The sequence below is a fragment of the Borostomias antarcticus genome (assembly GCF_949987555.1).
Source record: "Borostomias antarcticus genome assembly, chromosome: 32".
Classification (NCBI taxonomy): Eukaryota; Metazoa; Chordata; class Actinopteri; order Stomiiformes; family Stomiidae; genus Borostomias; species Borostomias antarcticus.
This window is the reverse complement of record NC_140265.1, coordinates 2,416,937-2,434,524: the sequence shown is the minus strand read 5'-3', so window position 1 is coordinate 2,434,524 and position 17,588 is coordinate 2,416,937. Positions and strand designations below refer to the sequence as shown.

Genomic DNA, 17,588 nt, shown 5'->3' with positions numbered 1-17,588 from the left:
ATAACTAGGTAACTGTGATATAATGGTATATAGATATAACTAGGTAACTGTGATATAATGGTATATAGATATAACTAGGTAACTGTGATATAATGATATATAGATATAACTAGGTAACTGTGATATAATGGTATATAGATATAACTAGGTAACTGTGATATAATGGTATATAGATATAACTAGGTAACTGTGATATAATGGTATATAGATATAACTAGGTAACTGTGATATAATGGTATATAGATATAACTAGGTAACTGTGATATAATGGTATATAGATATAACTAGGTAACTGTGATATAATGGTATATAGATATAACTAGGTAACTGATATAATGGTATATAGATATAACTAGGTAACTGTGATATAATGGTATATAGATATAACTAGGTAACTGTGATATAATGGTATATAGATATAACTAGGTCACTGTGATATAATGGTATATAGATATAACTAGGTCACTGTGATATAATGGTATATAGATATAACTAGGTAACTGTGGTATAATGGTATATAGATATAACTAGGTAACTGTGATATAATGGTATATAGATATAACTAGGTAACTGATATAATGGTATATAGATATAACTAGGTAACTGTGATATAATGGTATATAGATATAACTAGGTAACTGTGATATAATGGTATATAGATATAACTAGGTAACTGTGATATAATGGTATATAGATATAACTAGGTAACTGTGATATAATGGTATATAGATATAACTAGGTAACTGATATAATGGTATATAGATATAACTAGGTAACTGTGATATAATGGTATATAGATATAACTAGGTAACTGTGATATAATGGTATATAGATATAACTAGGTCACTGTGATATAATGGTATATAGATATAACTAGGTCACTGTGATATAATGGTATATAGATATAACTAGGTAACTGTGGTATAATGGTATATAGATATAACTAGGTAACTGTGATATAATGGTATATAGATATAACTAGGTAACTGATATAATGGTATATAGATATAACTAGGTAACTGTGATATAATGGTATATAGATATAACTAGGTAACTGTGATATAATGGTATATAGATATAACTAGGTAACTGTGATATAATGGTATATAGATATAACTAGGTAACTGTGATATAATGGTATATAGATATAACTAGATAACTGTGATATAATGGTATATAGATATAACTAGGTAACTGTGATATAATGGTATATAGATATAACTAGGTAACTGTGATATAATGGTATATAGATATAACTAGGTAACTGTGATATAATGGTATATAGATATAACTAGGTAACTGTGATATAATGGTATATAGATATAACTAGATAACTGTGATATAATGGTATATAGATATAACTAGGTAACTGTGATATAATGGTATATAGATATAACTAGGTAACTGTGATATAATGGTATATAGATATAACTAGGTCACTGTGATATAATGGTATATAGATATAACTAGGTAACTGTGATATAATGGTATATAGATATAACTAGGTAACTGTGATATAATGGTATATAGATATAACTAGGTAACTGTGATATAATGGTATATAGATATAACTAGGTAACTGTGATATAATGGTATATAGCTGAATGCACACAGGTCGGAGGAAGGTATTTTGCCACTTGCGACTTGCCACCTCCGACCACAAACGAACGCACCCTAACATGCCGGTTGAAAGCTGTGCTCCAGCGGCCAGCGACCATTGATGATGGAAAGATCCCCCTCTTGCAGTGTCGTAGTGTCAGTGATCTGTGGTGCAAGAACACATCTCCCGTTGCGGGAGTGAGAGCAATGCTACGAACATGTATTTCAACACATTGACATTGGAGCTCCGCCACGGCTTCATGTGAATGTTTATCATTCTGACTGCATTTTCAAAAAATGCCCTATACTATACTGCGGTCAAGCCAGCCTTCAATTCGGAAATACAAGTCATGTGGGCCACAGCCAATTCCCCTTTGCGCAAACATTAGCGTCATTACGGTAAATCGTTTTTTCTCTTGGAAGGATTTACCACCGTCGCATTCACCGACAAGTAGTGAAGTCAAATAACGATGGTTTGATTAAAGAAGTGAAAGGCGGTTGTGGTGTGGCATTTAAGATGATTAAGAGGTCCTTTATTTTGAAATGCCACACCACAACCGCCTTTCACTTCTTTAATCAAACCATAGTTATTTGACTTCACTACTTGTCGGTGAATGCGACGGTGGTAAATCCTTACAAGAGAAATAACGATGTACCGTAATGACGCTAATGTTTGCGCAAAGGGGAATTGGCTGTGGCCCACATGACTTGTATTTCCAAATTGAAGGCTGGCTTGACCGCAGTTATACTATGGAGGGCGCTGTTAAACACGACGTCCCCTCTACGAGTTTCCTCCTCTTTTGATTTGTACACTTTTCATTTTCCATTCAAATCAAAATGCTGTGAAAGGCATTAGTTATAGGCATGTTCAGCGTGCCAAAACGTTTGAGATATATTCACAGAGTCACAAACATCTCACTAGATTTGATTTAGAGATCATGTGTTGACTACCGCGACCCCACCTTGTCCTCCGTGCACCGTGAATAGCCGATGGAATAACGGGATGGCTCCGCCAATCAGAACCGCTGACAGTAAACCTTTCGACCAATGACAAGGCGGCTAACTGCATTGGTCGCTCATCTCACATCCCCAACACGGACGGAGCTACATAAGTGTGCGACGAAAGGTTGAACTGAGCAGATTTTCTCGTGAATTGGACATAATCAAGATTAAGGTAAGATTACCCGAGTTATATCTCGTTTAGTTGTAGTGGTCATACACTAGCAAGACAGAAAGATGATGATTTCATCGAGCCATTGTTGAGTGTGTTTGCACCCTGTTTTTATAACTCGCTTTATTGTCAAATCAATGTAAACTAAAACTACTAAGCGTGATTAATAGCCTACTACATTAAATAATACTACACACTTAACTGTCAAAATAATACATTTCCTGATTGATGTAAACACGTAAACAACCAGGCGATCAGTGTTTGGATACAGACTGATTCTGAACTGTGGGGTCGCTTTCTTGGCTGCAGATTTATGACTTGAGAAGAGAAATAGAATGAATAAACTTCAAAACACCTGTCACTGAAATGCTCTTGTTACTCTCCTCTCACTCATCTTCTCCCTCTCTCTCCTCTGCTCCCTTCCTCTCCCCTCCTCTCACTCATCTTCTCCCTGGCCGTGTCCGAATTGCATACTACTTGCTATATAGTAGGCGAGATGCAGCATGCTGCATCAAAACTGTGCATACTGTATTTCGCCTACTATATAGTAGGTACTATATAGTAGGCGAAATCGGCGAAAAAATGGGCGTAAATGTAGCATAGTCCAGAGCATACTGTTCCGGAAGTCGAGAGGTGAAACGTCACTGGGCTGTGAGAAAAATAAAAAAAGATGGCGAACGAAGAGATCTCCGGGACCGCAGCGGGAGTTTTCAAATGTAAGTATTGACTTAATTTGTCGATGGAAAAATTATTTTTCCGGACAGATATCTTAGTTATAACGACACAGAGCTACAAATGCAGTTTTGTGTATATAGGTGGGGTAGAAATGACATTTCGAAAAAGAACGTCATGATAGCTAGCTGCTTGCATTGATCTCTGTGGTGGACGTTACGTTAGCTAGCTAGCCCAGCCAACGTTAATAGGCTACTAACGTTACAGGTGTTCAGACGGCTCTTGCTCAAAACGTATTAATGTCAAATCTTAGATGTTTCTATAGCTAGAATCGAGAGAAACAGACTAACATTTCCATGTAATATGACCATGATCGCTTAAGAAATGTGCAAGAAATGTCGAAATTGTGATGAGTTATTAAATGGCTAACCTAAGCCACCGAGCCTAACGTTACTTGAAGTTGTTTAAACAATTGTCTGTTCATTCCATGATTTAAACGAGTTCAACTGTTCATATATCATATATTAGTATTCATTGTCCCATAATACTTCTGGATGTATTACAGGGACCAACGACCACACCAGGGACGATGATCCTCTGGAGGACGGCTGCATGGGTGGCCCCCATCGCCTCTTCCAAGACCCCGTACCACTTCCACGAAGCGGCTGTGATCTCCCCTCCCTCTGTGCTGACCCCAGTTCTGGGGCTCTTTAGGTCCTATGAGGTTAGATAACAGTTTTCTAGTGTCATACAAACTGTGAGTCCCTATCAATATATTTTCTATCATGTAGCCTGTAGATCAAAATCACCTTGTACATGACTACAAGGTTCTCTGCGTGCTTTATCCAGGCTGTCTCCGTCGTCCCCTGCAGCCCAGCTTCTAAGATGTAGGTCCTACATAAATCAATATCCAAAGTAAACAGACCGCTGGATTGCTTCTGAACAACAATGCATACGTTAGTTAACTTACTCCAAGCCTTTCAGCGTGGTGTTTCTCTTCCCCGTAAACAGGGAAGAGTTGGCCGTCCTCCAGAGGGAGGACTGGCTGATGTTGAATGGGGGAGAGAGAAGGCAGAGATGAAGGCTGAGTGGAGGGAGGAAAGGGGGTTGTTTAAGGAGAGGGAGGACCGGCTGATGTTGCTTCTAGAAGCCTCAGTCAAAAAAACCTGTTTTACCTTGTTACATTATTGTTTTTATTTTTTATTAAATGTATTTTCTTGAATTAAATTGGTGTTTGTGTGTCATTCCTTGTAATGTATTCCCAGTCAAAGAACAAATGTCACTTTACCTAAAACCAGTCATTAGAGTAAAAGAACATTCCTAATGGACATTGTAGTTTGCAATTAGGCATAAAAGACGGAACACACATGTTGGTTCACAATGCTTCATTGGAATTATTCAGAGACGGTTATGAAAGCATCACTGTTTAATGTGTCTGACTAACGACTACTTGATAAGGGAGTTACATGTCCAAAGCGCTCTGCGTGTTGTGTTAAGACCTTCCAAGTTACTGTACATGACCTGTAGACATATCAAGACAATGTGTCTGATGTGTAGATATTACACTTTGTTGAAATGTAAATACATCAAGAAGTAACCTTTACATGTATAATGGAAGAAAAACAACCATAAACATTTCTTGGATATTTTTATTACACAATGGTCTTCAAATATACTTTTGACTTGTTTATATTTGGTCAGATCATTAGCTTTCCTTGCAAAAGGTAGACAGGAGATGCAATGAGAACGCTGATCTGTTGTCTCCCCCCAAAAAACTTAGAGAACTGATTACTATGTACAGTGTTACACATACATTTAAATACAAATACATTTAAACAAATGCCTCAAGGCTGCCTATAACCAACTGATCGGTGTTTAAAGCCTCAAGGCTGTCTATAAGGAACAAGGCAAAGCACACTCATGAACTGATAGACTGACTACTTATGGCAGGATGGGGGTAGTCGTGCTCACCAAGAGCTGGGACCCAGGCAGCTTGTGCTGATGCTGCCGCTGTGAGACACTCTCTGAGGCCATCTCCAGGGTTGGGATGATCTGCAGCAGCAGGACCATGGCCACCATCAAGGTCTTCAACCTTTAAATGGTTAAATGCAATTAGGCCTACTGTAAGTCGCTTAGCAGACACACAAAAGTGTCTGCTAAATATATGACTAAGGTAATGTTGGACAACAGTGTCTGCTAAATGACTGATGTAATGTTACCTCCAAAGACTAGCACCTGTCTGTGAATGACAAGACCATTGTAAAGGGTGAGTACTGAGAAAAGCTCTAAATGCAATGAACTATTATTATTATTGTTATTGCTTTTATTAGCACCTCCATGGTCTTGCCCCATCCTCCTGACCATCACCAAGGTTCCTCTGTGTCGATTTTGACAATCTGAAGTCCCTCCTTGTGTCCGCGCCGTCAAAATAGGTCCTCAGCAGGGACGTGGAGGTTGACTTGGGTGTAAGGACCTCTGTCTTCCATGTGAGCCTACAGGGGGAATATTATTAGGGCAAACTTTAACTCATTTGTGCGTATGGCATAAACTTGTGTTTACAATATGATAATAGATAGATGTCATTATCTGTAGAGCTAAAATGCAACATTACAAAGCAGGCGTGTAGTGATGAGTAAACCCAGGTAAACTCAGTTTACCCACCTCTTTAAAATGAGTTGAGTTTCCCATGCCGGGGTCTTCCCTATGTTCCCCGGGTCCTATGTTCCCCCCAAAAAAGGGTTCTATGTTCCCCGGGTCCTATGTTCCCCCCAAAAAAGGGTTCTATGTTCCCCGGATCCTATGTTCCCTGTGAAACGCGAAAGATAAACGTGATTATGCCATGGCATGATTTAATGCGAAAAAATCTGGTAAAATATGTTGATTTAAAACAATAGCTAATGGAAGAAATTAAGAAACCACTGGAGGCCGAGTGTGTTGTTTCTTGTTTTCTTACACACAAAAAATGCAATGATTAGGTAATGGAATATGTAGGGTTGAATGTTTTAGTTCTTCTCCTTTTTATTTTTTATTTTCTGAAGTTAGCCTATCACCAAATAAGATAACTGTTGTCTATATTTTTTCATAGGCCTATGTGTGTGATGGCCTATTTATTAAACTTCAGTTATTTCAAGCGCAAAGTGGTCGAGTGACTATCATTTGTACTGCGAGCGGATCCTCTCTCCACAGAGATTTTTTCCCCAACGGATTTGCGCCTCTTATGAGCCTTATCCCAACTCACAGAAGGATGGGTTTGGACTGGGACACTGTCAACTTCACAAAGGCATCAAGCAGCTTCTCCATTCATTGACATAAAACCAATAGTAGGCTAGCCTACAATCTAGAATAGCCTACATTATAGTCAGAGCTGCTTTGGGTAGCCTACTGAGGCGTCATGCATTGCGCATCACTAGGCTAGGTTATGTCTGATCCATGTCAAGTTAACATGCAACATTTCTGAAACTTGATGTGAAAAAATTCCGAAATCATGCAAGCCTCGCATTTTGCACGGAATTCTGCGATTATTGCGATGAACATGCAACCTTTCTAAAATAGGTGCATAATCTGCCCCTTTTGTCATTAACATGTGATGGCATAATCACGTTTTTCTTTCGCGTTTCGGGGTAACATAGGACCCGGGGAACATAGAACCCTTTTTCAGGGGGAACATAGGACCCGGGGAGCATAGAACCTGGGGAACATAGGACCCGGGGAACATAAGACCCGGGGAACATAGACATGTTCCCATAGGAACGGGAACGATGACTATGTTTTTAGGCTAATACTCTTCACAAAAACACATAATACTCTTCTCAATTTGTAGTCTAGATCGTATGATAAGAAATGACTGTCACTTATAAAAAATGCGATGATCTGACTGAAGACTTCCACTAGTATAGTTAGGGAATTTTAGCTAATTGTATTGACCATCTGCACAACAAAAAAAGAAGCTTACCAATAGCTTTCTTCACCCATCCCCCATCCCCCCAAAAACATAGTTAGACATCCCACAAGCTAATATTGGCAAAAGTTTATTTTCCAATTTTTTCGCCCAGGCCCTCTGAGCATCCCAACTTTGATTGGCTCCCAAGAATTTTCCACAAGGATTTGGCTTTGCACTAATTGATATGTGTTAGTAGACACCTAGATGAACACATTGGTGAAGAAAGCTATTGGTAAGCATTTTTTTTTTTTACAGATGGTCAATACCCAATAAAATTCCCTAACTAGACTGAAGCTGGGCAAGAGTGAGGACAGATTGACACTGGCGATGTTCCGAGCTTGTCCACTAGGTGTCATCACAGTTAAACCTTTGACGCTATCAGCCCAACTTTCAAGCACCCGTGTGCAGGTAATAAAGAAACACTCATATATCTTTCTTACAGGATGACAACCAAGATGGCTTTGTTAAAGTGAAGAAAAGAGACTTGGAGAGGCTGACCACAGAGGTCATGCAGCTCCGAGAGTTCTTACCGAAGGTAGTGAATGGGGACCTGGTAGAAATGCTACACAAAGCCCGTACTGCAGAGACATGTAAGACAACCAATCACATGACAGAAAACACCACAAATAAAAATAAAAAACTACTTCTTTATTAAAAAACAAACAAAACGCCTTAAATCACCTTCTCCAGGAAGCGTAGAATTCAAATGAGATGGTGTGGGGGAATGTGTGTGTGCTGTGTGCAGTGAGGGATCGTCTCGGGCAGGAGCAGGAGCAGCTGAGGCAGGAGTGCCTGCACCTCCGCTCGCGACTGGATGCCGCCCAGAGCGAGTGTCAGAAAGAGAGGGAGGTGAGAGAGGAGGGGGGGGTCCTATCCCCACAGAGCAGAGGTAGTGATAGAAGAGCTAGTGTCGGAGGTAGGTTTGTGTGCGTGTGTCAATAGGTATAGGTACTGCATTTGTAACGCGCTCCCCATCCAGTTGTTACACTGGCCCGGAGCGCCATTCACACACCAATGGCGGCAGCTGCCATGCAAGGCGCTTGCCTGCTCATTGGGGGCAATTTTGGGGTTCAGTGTCTTACCCAAGGACACTTCGACAGGTAGTCAGGAGGAGCCGGGATTCGAACCGCCGACCCTACGATCACTGAACGACCCGCTCTACCGGGGGGCCCGTCTGTGTGTGTGTGTGGGTGGGGGCCCGTCTGTGTGTGTGTGTGTGTGTGTGTGTGTGTGTGTGTGTGTGTGTGTGTGTGTGTGTGTGGGGGCCCGTCTGTGTGTGTGTGTGGGTGTGTGTGTGGGTGGGGGCCCGTCTGTGTGTGTGTGTGTGTGTGTGTGTGGGTGGGGGCCCGTCTCTGTGTGTGTGTGTGTGTGTGGGGGCCCGTCTGTGTGTGTGTGTGTGTGTGTGTGTGTGTGTGTGTGTGCGCGTGTGTGTGTGCGTGCGCAGGAGAAGCTGGTCCTGAGAGAGCAGGTCTGGGAGAGCAGAGAGCAGCTCCAGCAGCAGGCAGAGTTCTGTACGGGCCTGGGCGCGGCCTCCTGCACCCTGCTGTGGAGCGCCTCCAGGAGAGAGGAGGCTGTCAAAGACGTCCTGGCCGACGTGAGTAGAGAGAGGGACGGCCCCCAAGTACTCTAACTGTCTGCCTTCTATTCCACGCACTCCCTATATGTTCAGTATTCTCTTCATTTCCCAGCTGCCCCGGGGCCACACTTGATCCCCGCTTCATTGCCAAGCTTATGAATCAATCAATCAATCAGTCAAAGCTTTATTTGTATAGCGCATTTCATACCCAGAGGCAACACAATGCGCTTTACAGAGAACAAGGGAGGTGGGCATACGACCCACTCTCTACATATTCCATGAAGCGTGTGTGTCTTGTGTGTGTCTTGTGTGCATCGCAGGGGAAGCTGCCATCCTTCCTCAGCCTCGCAGGTCAGACTCTAGAGAGCTTTGTGAAGTCTCTGGATGGGGAGGCCAAGAGCGGACAGCAGGACTACGACTCCCATGAGCACCAGTTTGTCCTGGCCCTGGCTGGAGTTGTCACCAGTGAGTGTCCAGACGTGCAACCGAATGCTACTTCAAACCATAGCTGTGTTGGGAATCGCTCCCTCGTTCCCTCACTCCCTATTCCCTCTATAGGGTTCACCATGTAGTGAACTACCTAGGGAACGGAGAAAATGTAGGGTACATGCACTGTTCCCTGCAAATCAAGGTGAATTGTGGGTAATAAATAGTGAACTATATAGGGAACGAAAATTCCGTGGAGAATTCGGACACTACAAACAAAATGGCTGACGCCCTATATAGTGCACTAAATAGTGAATAGGGAGCGATTCCGAACACATGATTGTGTACAAATTATCCCTCCCCGTGCACTGTTAGCCTTAATTATTGTTTAATAAGCGGTTACCCTGTTCATACTAATGACCTGTACTGTAGATGTCACACCCATTTACCATTGCTTATTTCTGGTCCACTCAGATGTGGCGGCTGTGACGTGTGGGCGGGACTTCCTGTCCAACTCTGCTCACGTCCTATTGGATACGCTGATGCAGCTTCTGGAGCTCTTGAAGCCAGGCGTCTTCCCCAAACTCAAAGTGTGAGAGTTGCACATCCTATCATCAAGAGTTATTACAGAGTTATTATTAAATCAGAGCTAGCATTGTAGTTTCTCTCCGGTCTGATCAGAATCAGAATTCGCTTTATCGCCATATAGTTTTTCAACATACTAGGAATTTGCCTCGGACAATGGTGCAGGACATTGGACAGGGACAGACAACATTGGACAAGGTGCAGGGACAGGACAGTGCAAAAGAGCAGTACAAAATACAAATGCAAAATAAGATAAAAAAACGGTACACAAAATGTAGTGTGGTCAGTGTATATAATATATAGTTATAGCTAAACAGCTAATTTCCACCCGCAGTCCCTGGGCAAATAAATATACAGTTCTAAAATAGTGGGGCAAATAGTACACAGTAGGAGAGTTACATACATAGAAGGAATACAAAAATGTTATGTAGCAAAGATTTCACACAGTACAGTAGGCAGAGTGTTATGTGTATTTGAGTGTGTGTATACTGTTGTGCGGTCACGTTCCCAGTCCCACTCAGCACGTCACCATTGAGGTTGGGCCCGGCGTCACTTTCCGCAGCAGGTGTGGACGGTTGCAATCAGGCCAGCTGACGCCAATCACCACCTGGGCTCAGCACTATTAAAGGCTGCAGAAGACAGACGTCGGGCGCTTGAACGTTGACAACTGTGGTCAGTGGTAGTCTGCTCTAGAGCCCCCTTGAGAATTGTTTGCTTGACTTTTTGAACGTCCTAACCCTGTCTTCTCCTCCATTCCTCCTAGGCTCCCTCCCATGCAAGACCAGTGTCTCCCAGCTCCACCCGCGCCCTCCGCCGGACTCCCCTTCCAAGCTCCTAGTCCTCCGCTCCTCCCAACCTCCCTCTTGTTTCTACCCCTGGACCCCCCCGTGCTTCCCAACCCCGGATCCCCTCGGACGGACCTCCCCCCCTGCTCTCTACCCTGGACTACCTCCTGGACTCTCCCTCTCGGACTCTCCCTCGTTAGTTTTAGTTCCGCAGCACATTTCCAACACGCTGCCCTACATCTACACTTGCACCACACAGAGGTTACACAGACACTTGCAAGACACACACATAGTCAAGTACACATCCCATTGACATTTTGACCACACACACACACACACACACACACTTTAAGCCAGTTAAGTTATATTGTTTCATTAAACTTTTGAAACCTGTTCGGGTCTCCGTCTCTGCTTCTGAGGTCCCAGGCACATTTGGCTACTCTGCCCGGTTGGGTCGTAACAGAACGTTCAAGCCAATGAGCCAAGCCGGGACCCCGGGAGCGGGGATCGAAGCACCCTCAGTGTTACGTGAGCTGGTAGTTAGGCAGGCCACGCAACTCACCGAACTCCAAGCCGAACTGGGAAAGGCCTTTCCCTCGGTCCAGTCCCAGATAAGCGTCCTGGAGGCCACGTCCCAATCCACCGTCTGTACGGTTGCGAGCCTCGCCGCCAAGATGGACTCCATGTCTGGAACCCTCGCTGCCATCCAGCAGACTCTAGACGCCTTGGCTGCTCGTCCCGGTCCTGCCCCTGGTCCCAGTCCTGGAGTCAGTCCTCCCAACCTCGCAGCCAGTCCCGTTCTCCCCGTACAGCTGGGTCATCACACTGAACCCAGCTTGGTAAGCCCCAAAGCGTTCGATGGCGACCTAAATCGGGGTCGGGGGTTTATAGCCCAGTGTGAGTTGGTGTTTGCTCACCAGCCTTCTAAGTATTCCTCTGACGGGGCCAAGATAGCCTTCGTGATGTCGCTCCTGGCCGATAAGGCTCTTAGCTGGGCCATAGCCGCTGTAGACAGCGGTGCGGCTTATGCTACCGACTACCCCCTGTTCAGGAGCGAGTTTCGTTCAGTTTTCGACCACCCCTTAGACGGTCAGGACATAGCTGGCAGGCTACTGGCTAGCCACCAGGGATCCCGCTCCGTGGCCGAGTACACGGTAGAGTTCAGGACCTTGGCCATCGAGAGTCGCTGGAACGACACAGCCCTCCTCAGCCTGTACCGCAAGGGCTTGTGTGACGCTATCAAGGACCTCATCGTCCGTGACAGCCCAGAGACCCTGAATGAACTCATCACCCTGGCTCTTAGGATGGACTCGCGGCTTCATGAACGCCTTTTAGACCGAGCTCACCGTGTTGCTCCTCGCCCAGCCCCTAGTCGCTCGGCCTCGGGGACCGCCGCACCATCCGCCCTGACCCCGCCTCCTTTCCAGCGCGCACTACCTCCGGCAGCCTCTACATCCGGGGCCGGAGAGCCTATGGAGATCGGGCGATCTCGTCTCTCGCGAGACGAGAGGGATCGCAGGATAAGTCTCAGGCAGTGCCTCTATTGTGGGAAGGAGGGGTATATCATCAAGACATGCCCTACTCGCCCAAACGACCCCGCTCACCAGTAAGGGGTGTACTGGTGAGTAAAGCCTCTTTTTCCCAGCCCCAGAGTAAGAACAGTCTTTTCCCTGCCACCTTAGCCTGGGGAAAGGAGACCCTGTCTGTAAGTGCCCTCGTCAACTCCGGGGCTGATGTGTGTCTCTTAGATGCTTCCCTCGCTCGCCAGGCCGGTATCCCTCTAGTCCCCTTGGATCACTCCCTCTCTGCCCGGGCTATAGACGGTCATTCGTTGGGCACTATCACTCACTCCACCGAACTTCTCACGCTCACTCTTTCGGGTAATGGTAAATGGACTGCACTTATATAGCGCTTTTCTCACCCCTAAGGGACAAAGCGCTTTACAATGGCCTCTCGTTCACCCATTCACACACACATTCACACACCAATGGCCGAAGCTGCCATGCAAGGCGCCAACCTGCTCATTGGGAGCAATTTTGGGGTTAGGTGTCTTGCTCAAGGACACTTCGACATGTGGACAGTCGGAGCTGGGATTCGAACCACTGACCCTTCGATCACTGAACGACCCACTCTACCACTGAGCCACAGCCGCCCCGTGAGTAATCACTCAGAGTCCATACGTGTCTTTGTTATACACGCCCCTACAGCGCCCCTGGTGTTGGGTAGACCTTGGCTGGAGAGGCACGACCCTCACATCTCCTGGGCCTCTGGGCGGATCATGGGTTGGAGCACAGCGTGTCACGCGACCTGTCTGCGCTCTGCCCTGTCTCCGTCCAGCAGTCCCAGGCCTGTGTCCTCTCCTCCAGATCTCACTGGTGTGCCTCACATTTATCGCGACCTCGCCCTGGTGTTTAGTAAGGACAGAGCCCTTTCACTTCCCCCTCACCGGCCATATGACTGTCCCATCGACCTCCTTCCTGGGGCCGCCCTGCCTAAGGGGCGGCTTTATAACATCTCCCTCCCAGAGAAGGAGGCGATGCGCAGTTATATCGCCGAGTCCCTTGCCTCAGGCCTTATAAAACCGTCGTCTTCGCCCCTCGCAGCGGGCTTCTTCTTTGTGGCTAAGAAGGATGGTGGCCTGAGACCCTGTATAGACTACCGAGCACTAAACGACATCACTGTGAAAAATAAGTACCCCCTGCCGCTGCTTAGTTCCACCTTCGAGCCACTCACACACGCCCGGGTGTTCACCAAGCTAGACCTCCGCAATGTGTACCACTTGGTCAGGATCAGGGAAGGTGACGAGTGGAAGACGGCCTTCAACACTCATCTTGGCCATTACGAATACCGGGTGATGCCCTTCGGTCTGTCCAATGCCCCCGCCGTCTTCCAGGCCCTCGTTAATGACGTGCTGAGGGATATGCTCAACATCTTCGTCGTGGTGTACCTGGACGACATCCTCGTGTTCTCCAGGTCCATGGAGGAACACCACCAGCACGTCCGCCTGGTGCTCCAACGGCTGTTGGAGAACAGGCTCTATGTCAAGGCCGAAAAGTGCGTCTTTCACACCACCTCAGTGACGTACCTCGGCAATGTGGTGGAGGACGGACGGATGCGGGCAGACCCCGCATAGGTCAAGGCGGTAGTGGAGTGGTCGCGCCCCACAGACCGCACCCAGCTCAAGCGGTTCCTGGGGTTCGCCGGTTTTGTTCGCCGGTTCATCAAAGGGTTCAGCCAGGTGGCTACCCCCATGAACGCTCTCACCTCCCCTTCCCGCCCGTTTGTCTGGACCCCGGAGGCTGAGGCGGCCTTCCTCCGGCTCAAGGGCCTGTTCACCACTGCTCCGGTTCTCGTCCACCCCGACCCAGCAAGGCAGTTCATCGTCGAGGTAGATGCCTCAGACACGGGCATCGGAGCTGTTCTCTCGCAGCGGTCGGAGGAGGACCAGAGGGTCCACCCGTGCGCCTACTTCTCTCGCCACCTCGACCTCGCTGAGAGGAACTACGACGTGGGCAACAAGGAGCTGTTGGCGGTTCATGCTGCCCTGGAGGAGTGGAGACACTGGCTGGAGGGGGCGGAGCAGCCCTTCATCGTGTGGTCTGACCATAAAAACCTGGCCTACATGAGGACGGCGAAGAGGCTCAACTCCAGGCAGGCCCGCTGGGCCCTCTTCAGCCGTTTTGATTACACCCTCACCTACCGCCCGGGCTCCAAGAACATCAGGGCGGATGCCCTCTCCCGCCAGTCCTCAGGAGAGGACCCTGGCGTTCAGAGTGACCCTGACGCCATCCTTCCCCCCGCCCGGGTGGTGGGTGTCGTCACCTGGGCCATCGACGCGGTGGTAAGACGGGCCCAGCGGGCCGAGCCAGGCCCGGGCAACGGTCCCCGGAACCGGTTATTCGTTCCCAAGGCCGTCCGTCCGCAGGTGTTGGAGTGAGGCCACTCCAGCCGCGTTGCCAGTCACCCCGGGGAGCGGCGGACTGCGGAGTTCATCAGCCGGAGGTTCTGGTGGCCCACCCTCAGGACGGATGTCAGGGAGTTTGTGGCGGCTTGCACACCCTGCGCTCGGAGTAAGGCCTCCCACCGCCCTCCAGCGGGCCTCCTGCAGCCCCTTCCCATCCCTGGTCGTCCATGGTCCCACATTGCCCTGGACTTTGTTACTGGGCTCCCCGTCTCCCAGGGCTATGACACCATCTTAACTGTGGTTGACCGGTTCTCTAAGGCTGTCCACTTTGTTCCCCTCTCCAAGCTTCCCTCCGCTGCTGAAACGGCTGACCTGACGCTCCACGTGGTCCGCCTTCATGGCATTCCTGCGGACATCGTGTCTGACCGTGGTCCCCAATTCATCTCCAAGGTGTGGCAGGCCTTCTGCAAGGGGATTGGGGCCACGGCCAGCCTCTCCTCAGGCTACCACCCCCAGTCCAATGGGCAGGCAGAGCGTGCCAACCAGGCCGTTGAGGCGGCCCTTCGTTGTGTCTCCTCCAACCCCTCCTCCTGGGCCAAGTATCTGCCGTGGGTGGAATACTCCCTAAACGCCATGGAGAGTTCCGCCACCGGTATGTCCCCATTTCAGTGTTCCTTGGGTTACCAGCCCCCTCTGTTTCCCCAACAGGAGCTGGAGGTGGCGGTCCCGTCCACCAAGGCCCACCTCCGCCGGTGTCGTCGGGTTTGGAAGACCGCTCGGGCCGCGCTGCTCCGGCGCTGCGCTAACCGGCGGAGGGTGCCCGCTCCGGCCTACCAACCAGGCCAGAGGGTATGGCTGTTGGCCCGGGACCTGCCCCTCCAGACCTCCCGGACCTCGACTCGTAAGCTGAACCCCCGGTACGTCGGTCCCTACAACGTGGACCGTGTCATCAGCCCCACTGCCGTTCGTCTGGTTCTCCCTCCGGCTCTCAGGGTGCACCCCGTGTTCCATGTGTCCCAGCTCAAACCTGTGGCCACCAGTTCCTTGTCCCCCCCTGTTTCAGCTCCTCCGCCTCCACGGGTCCTGGCCGGTGGGGACCCTGTGTGGCCTGTCCGTAGGCTTCTCGAGGTCCGCCGCCGGGGGCGGGGGTTCCAGTATCTGGTGGACTGGGAGGGCTTCGGCCCTGAGGACCGGAGCTGGGTGCCCTCTTCCTACCTCGCGGACCCCTCCCTGCTGGACGACTTCTACCGGGACAACCCGGGGGCCCCTGGGCGGTCGTCCGGTGCCTCCCCTCAGGGGGGGGTTCTGTTGTGCGGTCACGTTCCCAGTCCCACTCAGCACGTCACCATTGAGGTTGGGCCCGGCGTCACCTTCCGCAGCAGGTGTGGACGGTTGCAATCAGGCCAGCTGACGCCAATCACCACCTGGGCTCAGCACTATTAAAGGCTGCAGAAGACAGACGTCGGGCGCTTGAACGTTGACAACTGTGGTCAGTGGTAGTCTGCTCTAGAGCCCCCTTGAGAATTGTTTGCTCGACTTTTTGAACGTCCTAACCCTGTCTTCTCCTCCATTCCTCCTAGGCTCCCTCCCATGCAAGACCAGTGTCTCCCAGCTCCACCCGCGCCCTCCGCCGGACTCCCCTTCCAAGCTCCTAGTCCTCCGCTCCTCCCAACCTCCCTCTTGTTTCTACCCCTGGTTGTTGTCTTTGCTGTATGTGATTTCTCTGTAGTTGTTGTTTGTAAACTCGACGTCTCTGTAAATGAGGGAAGCCTCAGAGTCCTTTTCCAGTGTAAATAAAGTTTTGAAATTGAAATTGAAATGGAAATGAAATGACAGACAGACAGACAGACAGGTTGATCCAGGCCCAGCTCAGACAGACAGACAGACAGACAGGTTGATCCAGGCCCAGCTCAGACAGACAGACAGACAGACAGACAGACAGGTTGATCCAGGGCTAGCTCAGACAGACAGACAGACAGACAGGCCCAGCTCAGACAGACAGACAGGTTGATCCAGGCCCAGCTCAGACAGACAGACAGACAGACAGACAGGTTGATCCAGGCCTAGCTCAGACAGACAGACAGACAGGTTGATCCAGGCCTAGCTCAGACAGACAGACAGACAGGCCCAGCTCAGACAGATATCGTCTGACTCTTCTTCCTCTTCTCTCCGTCTCCAGAGCGCTCCAGATTCCTCTGCGTCACTTCCTCCCTGCGACCGCTTCCTCCCGGCCGCCCGTCCTCTTCGTCCCTCGGCGGGGCGCCGTCTCCCCGCCCGCCCCCTCACCTCCCCCTCCCCCCGCCGACCCCCGCCTCGCCCCGCCCCTGGTACCCGACTTCCCCCCGCCCTCCCTCCAGACTACCCACAGACGTTCGGCTGAGCTCCGCCGCCGCTACCCCCCTCTCGCTCCGTCCCGCTCCCCCCTCCATCCCCGCTCGGAGGAGCAGCCCCTGGATTTATCCTCCTCTTCCTCCTCCTCCTCCTCCTCCTCTTCAGCCACGGTGGCGTCCACCGCTCAGCTCCTGGAGGCCCATCTCCATATCAGCCAGCGCCCGCGCGACCCCCACGACCCCCGCGATCCCCAGGCCCTCCGACCCTACGTCCACAGCCACGCCCTCCTGCAGCCCTACCCCCACGCTGCCCTGAGGAGCCTGGAGCCTGGGTGTGGCCTGTAGGCCTGGACCAATCAGCATCCAGATCCCCCACGCCACATGATGGGCGTCTCTCAACATGCTGTCTACTGTACAAAGACTAGTGTACTTGAAAATTGTTGTAAATTCACCCCCTTGTGCCTTTTCAGTCAGTGTGCTGGTGTCGTTTTTACATTTAAGTTTTGTCGATTATTCTTTTTAACTTGTCGAACCATTTTACAGTACATTACATTGAAGGAATGTATAATGTTATCGGACGCGCTAAATTAAGGATGGGCT

At 48.9% G+C, this 17,588-nt stretch overlaps 2 protein-coding genes across 2 annotated transcripts in view; both read left to right on the top strand.

Annotated features, from left to right (window-relative positions):
* Positions 1–2,694: 2,694 nt before the first annotated feature.
* Positions 2,695–17,588, top strand: part of LOC311327363 (AP-1 complex subunit sigma-2-like) — an 80,230-nt gene continuing 65,336 nt past the window's right edge. Inside the window, exon 1 of the mRNA XM_084460404.1 lies at positions 2,695–2,773. The gene's annotated coding sequence lies outside the window, so the exon portion shown is untranslated. The remainder of the gene's footprint in view (positions 2,774–17,588) is intronic.
* LOC311327418 (heat shock factor 2-binding protein-like) overlaps positions 7,587–17,588 on the top strand; it is a gene marked incomplete at both ends in the record, with an annotated part of 468,623 nt that continues 458,621 nt past the window's right edge. Inside the window, 6 exons of the mRNA XM_084460453.1 lie at positions 7,587–7,598; positions 7,825–7,972; positions 8,128–8,231; positions 8,827–8,976; positions 9,279–9,423; positions 9,859–9,976. Of these exons, the coding sequence (XP_084316579.1) occupies positions 7,587–7,598; positions 7,825–7,972; positions 8,128–8,231; positions 8,827–8,976; positions 9,279–9,423; positions 9,859–9,976 (677 nt within the window). The remainder of the gene's footprint in view (positions 7,599–7,824; positions 7,973–8,127; positions 8,232–8,826; positions 8,977–9,278; positions 9,424–9,858; positions 9,977–17,588) is intronic.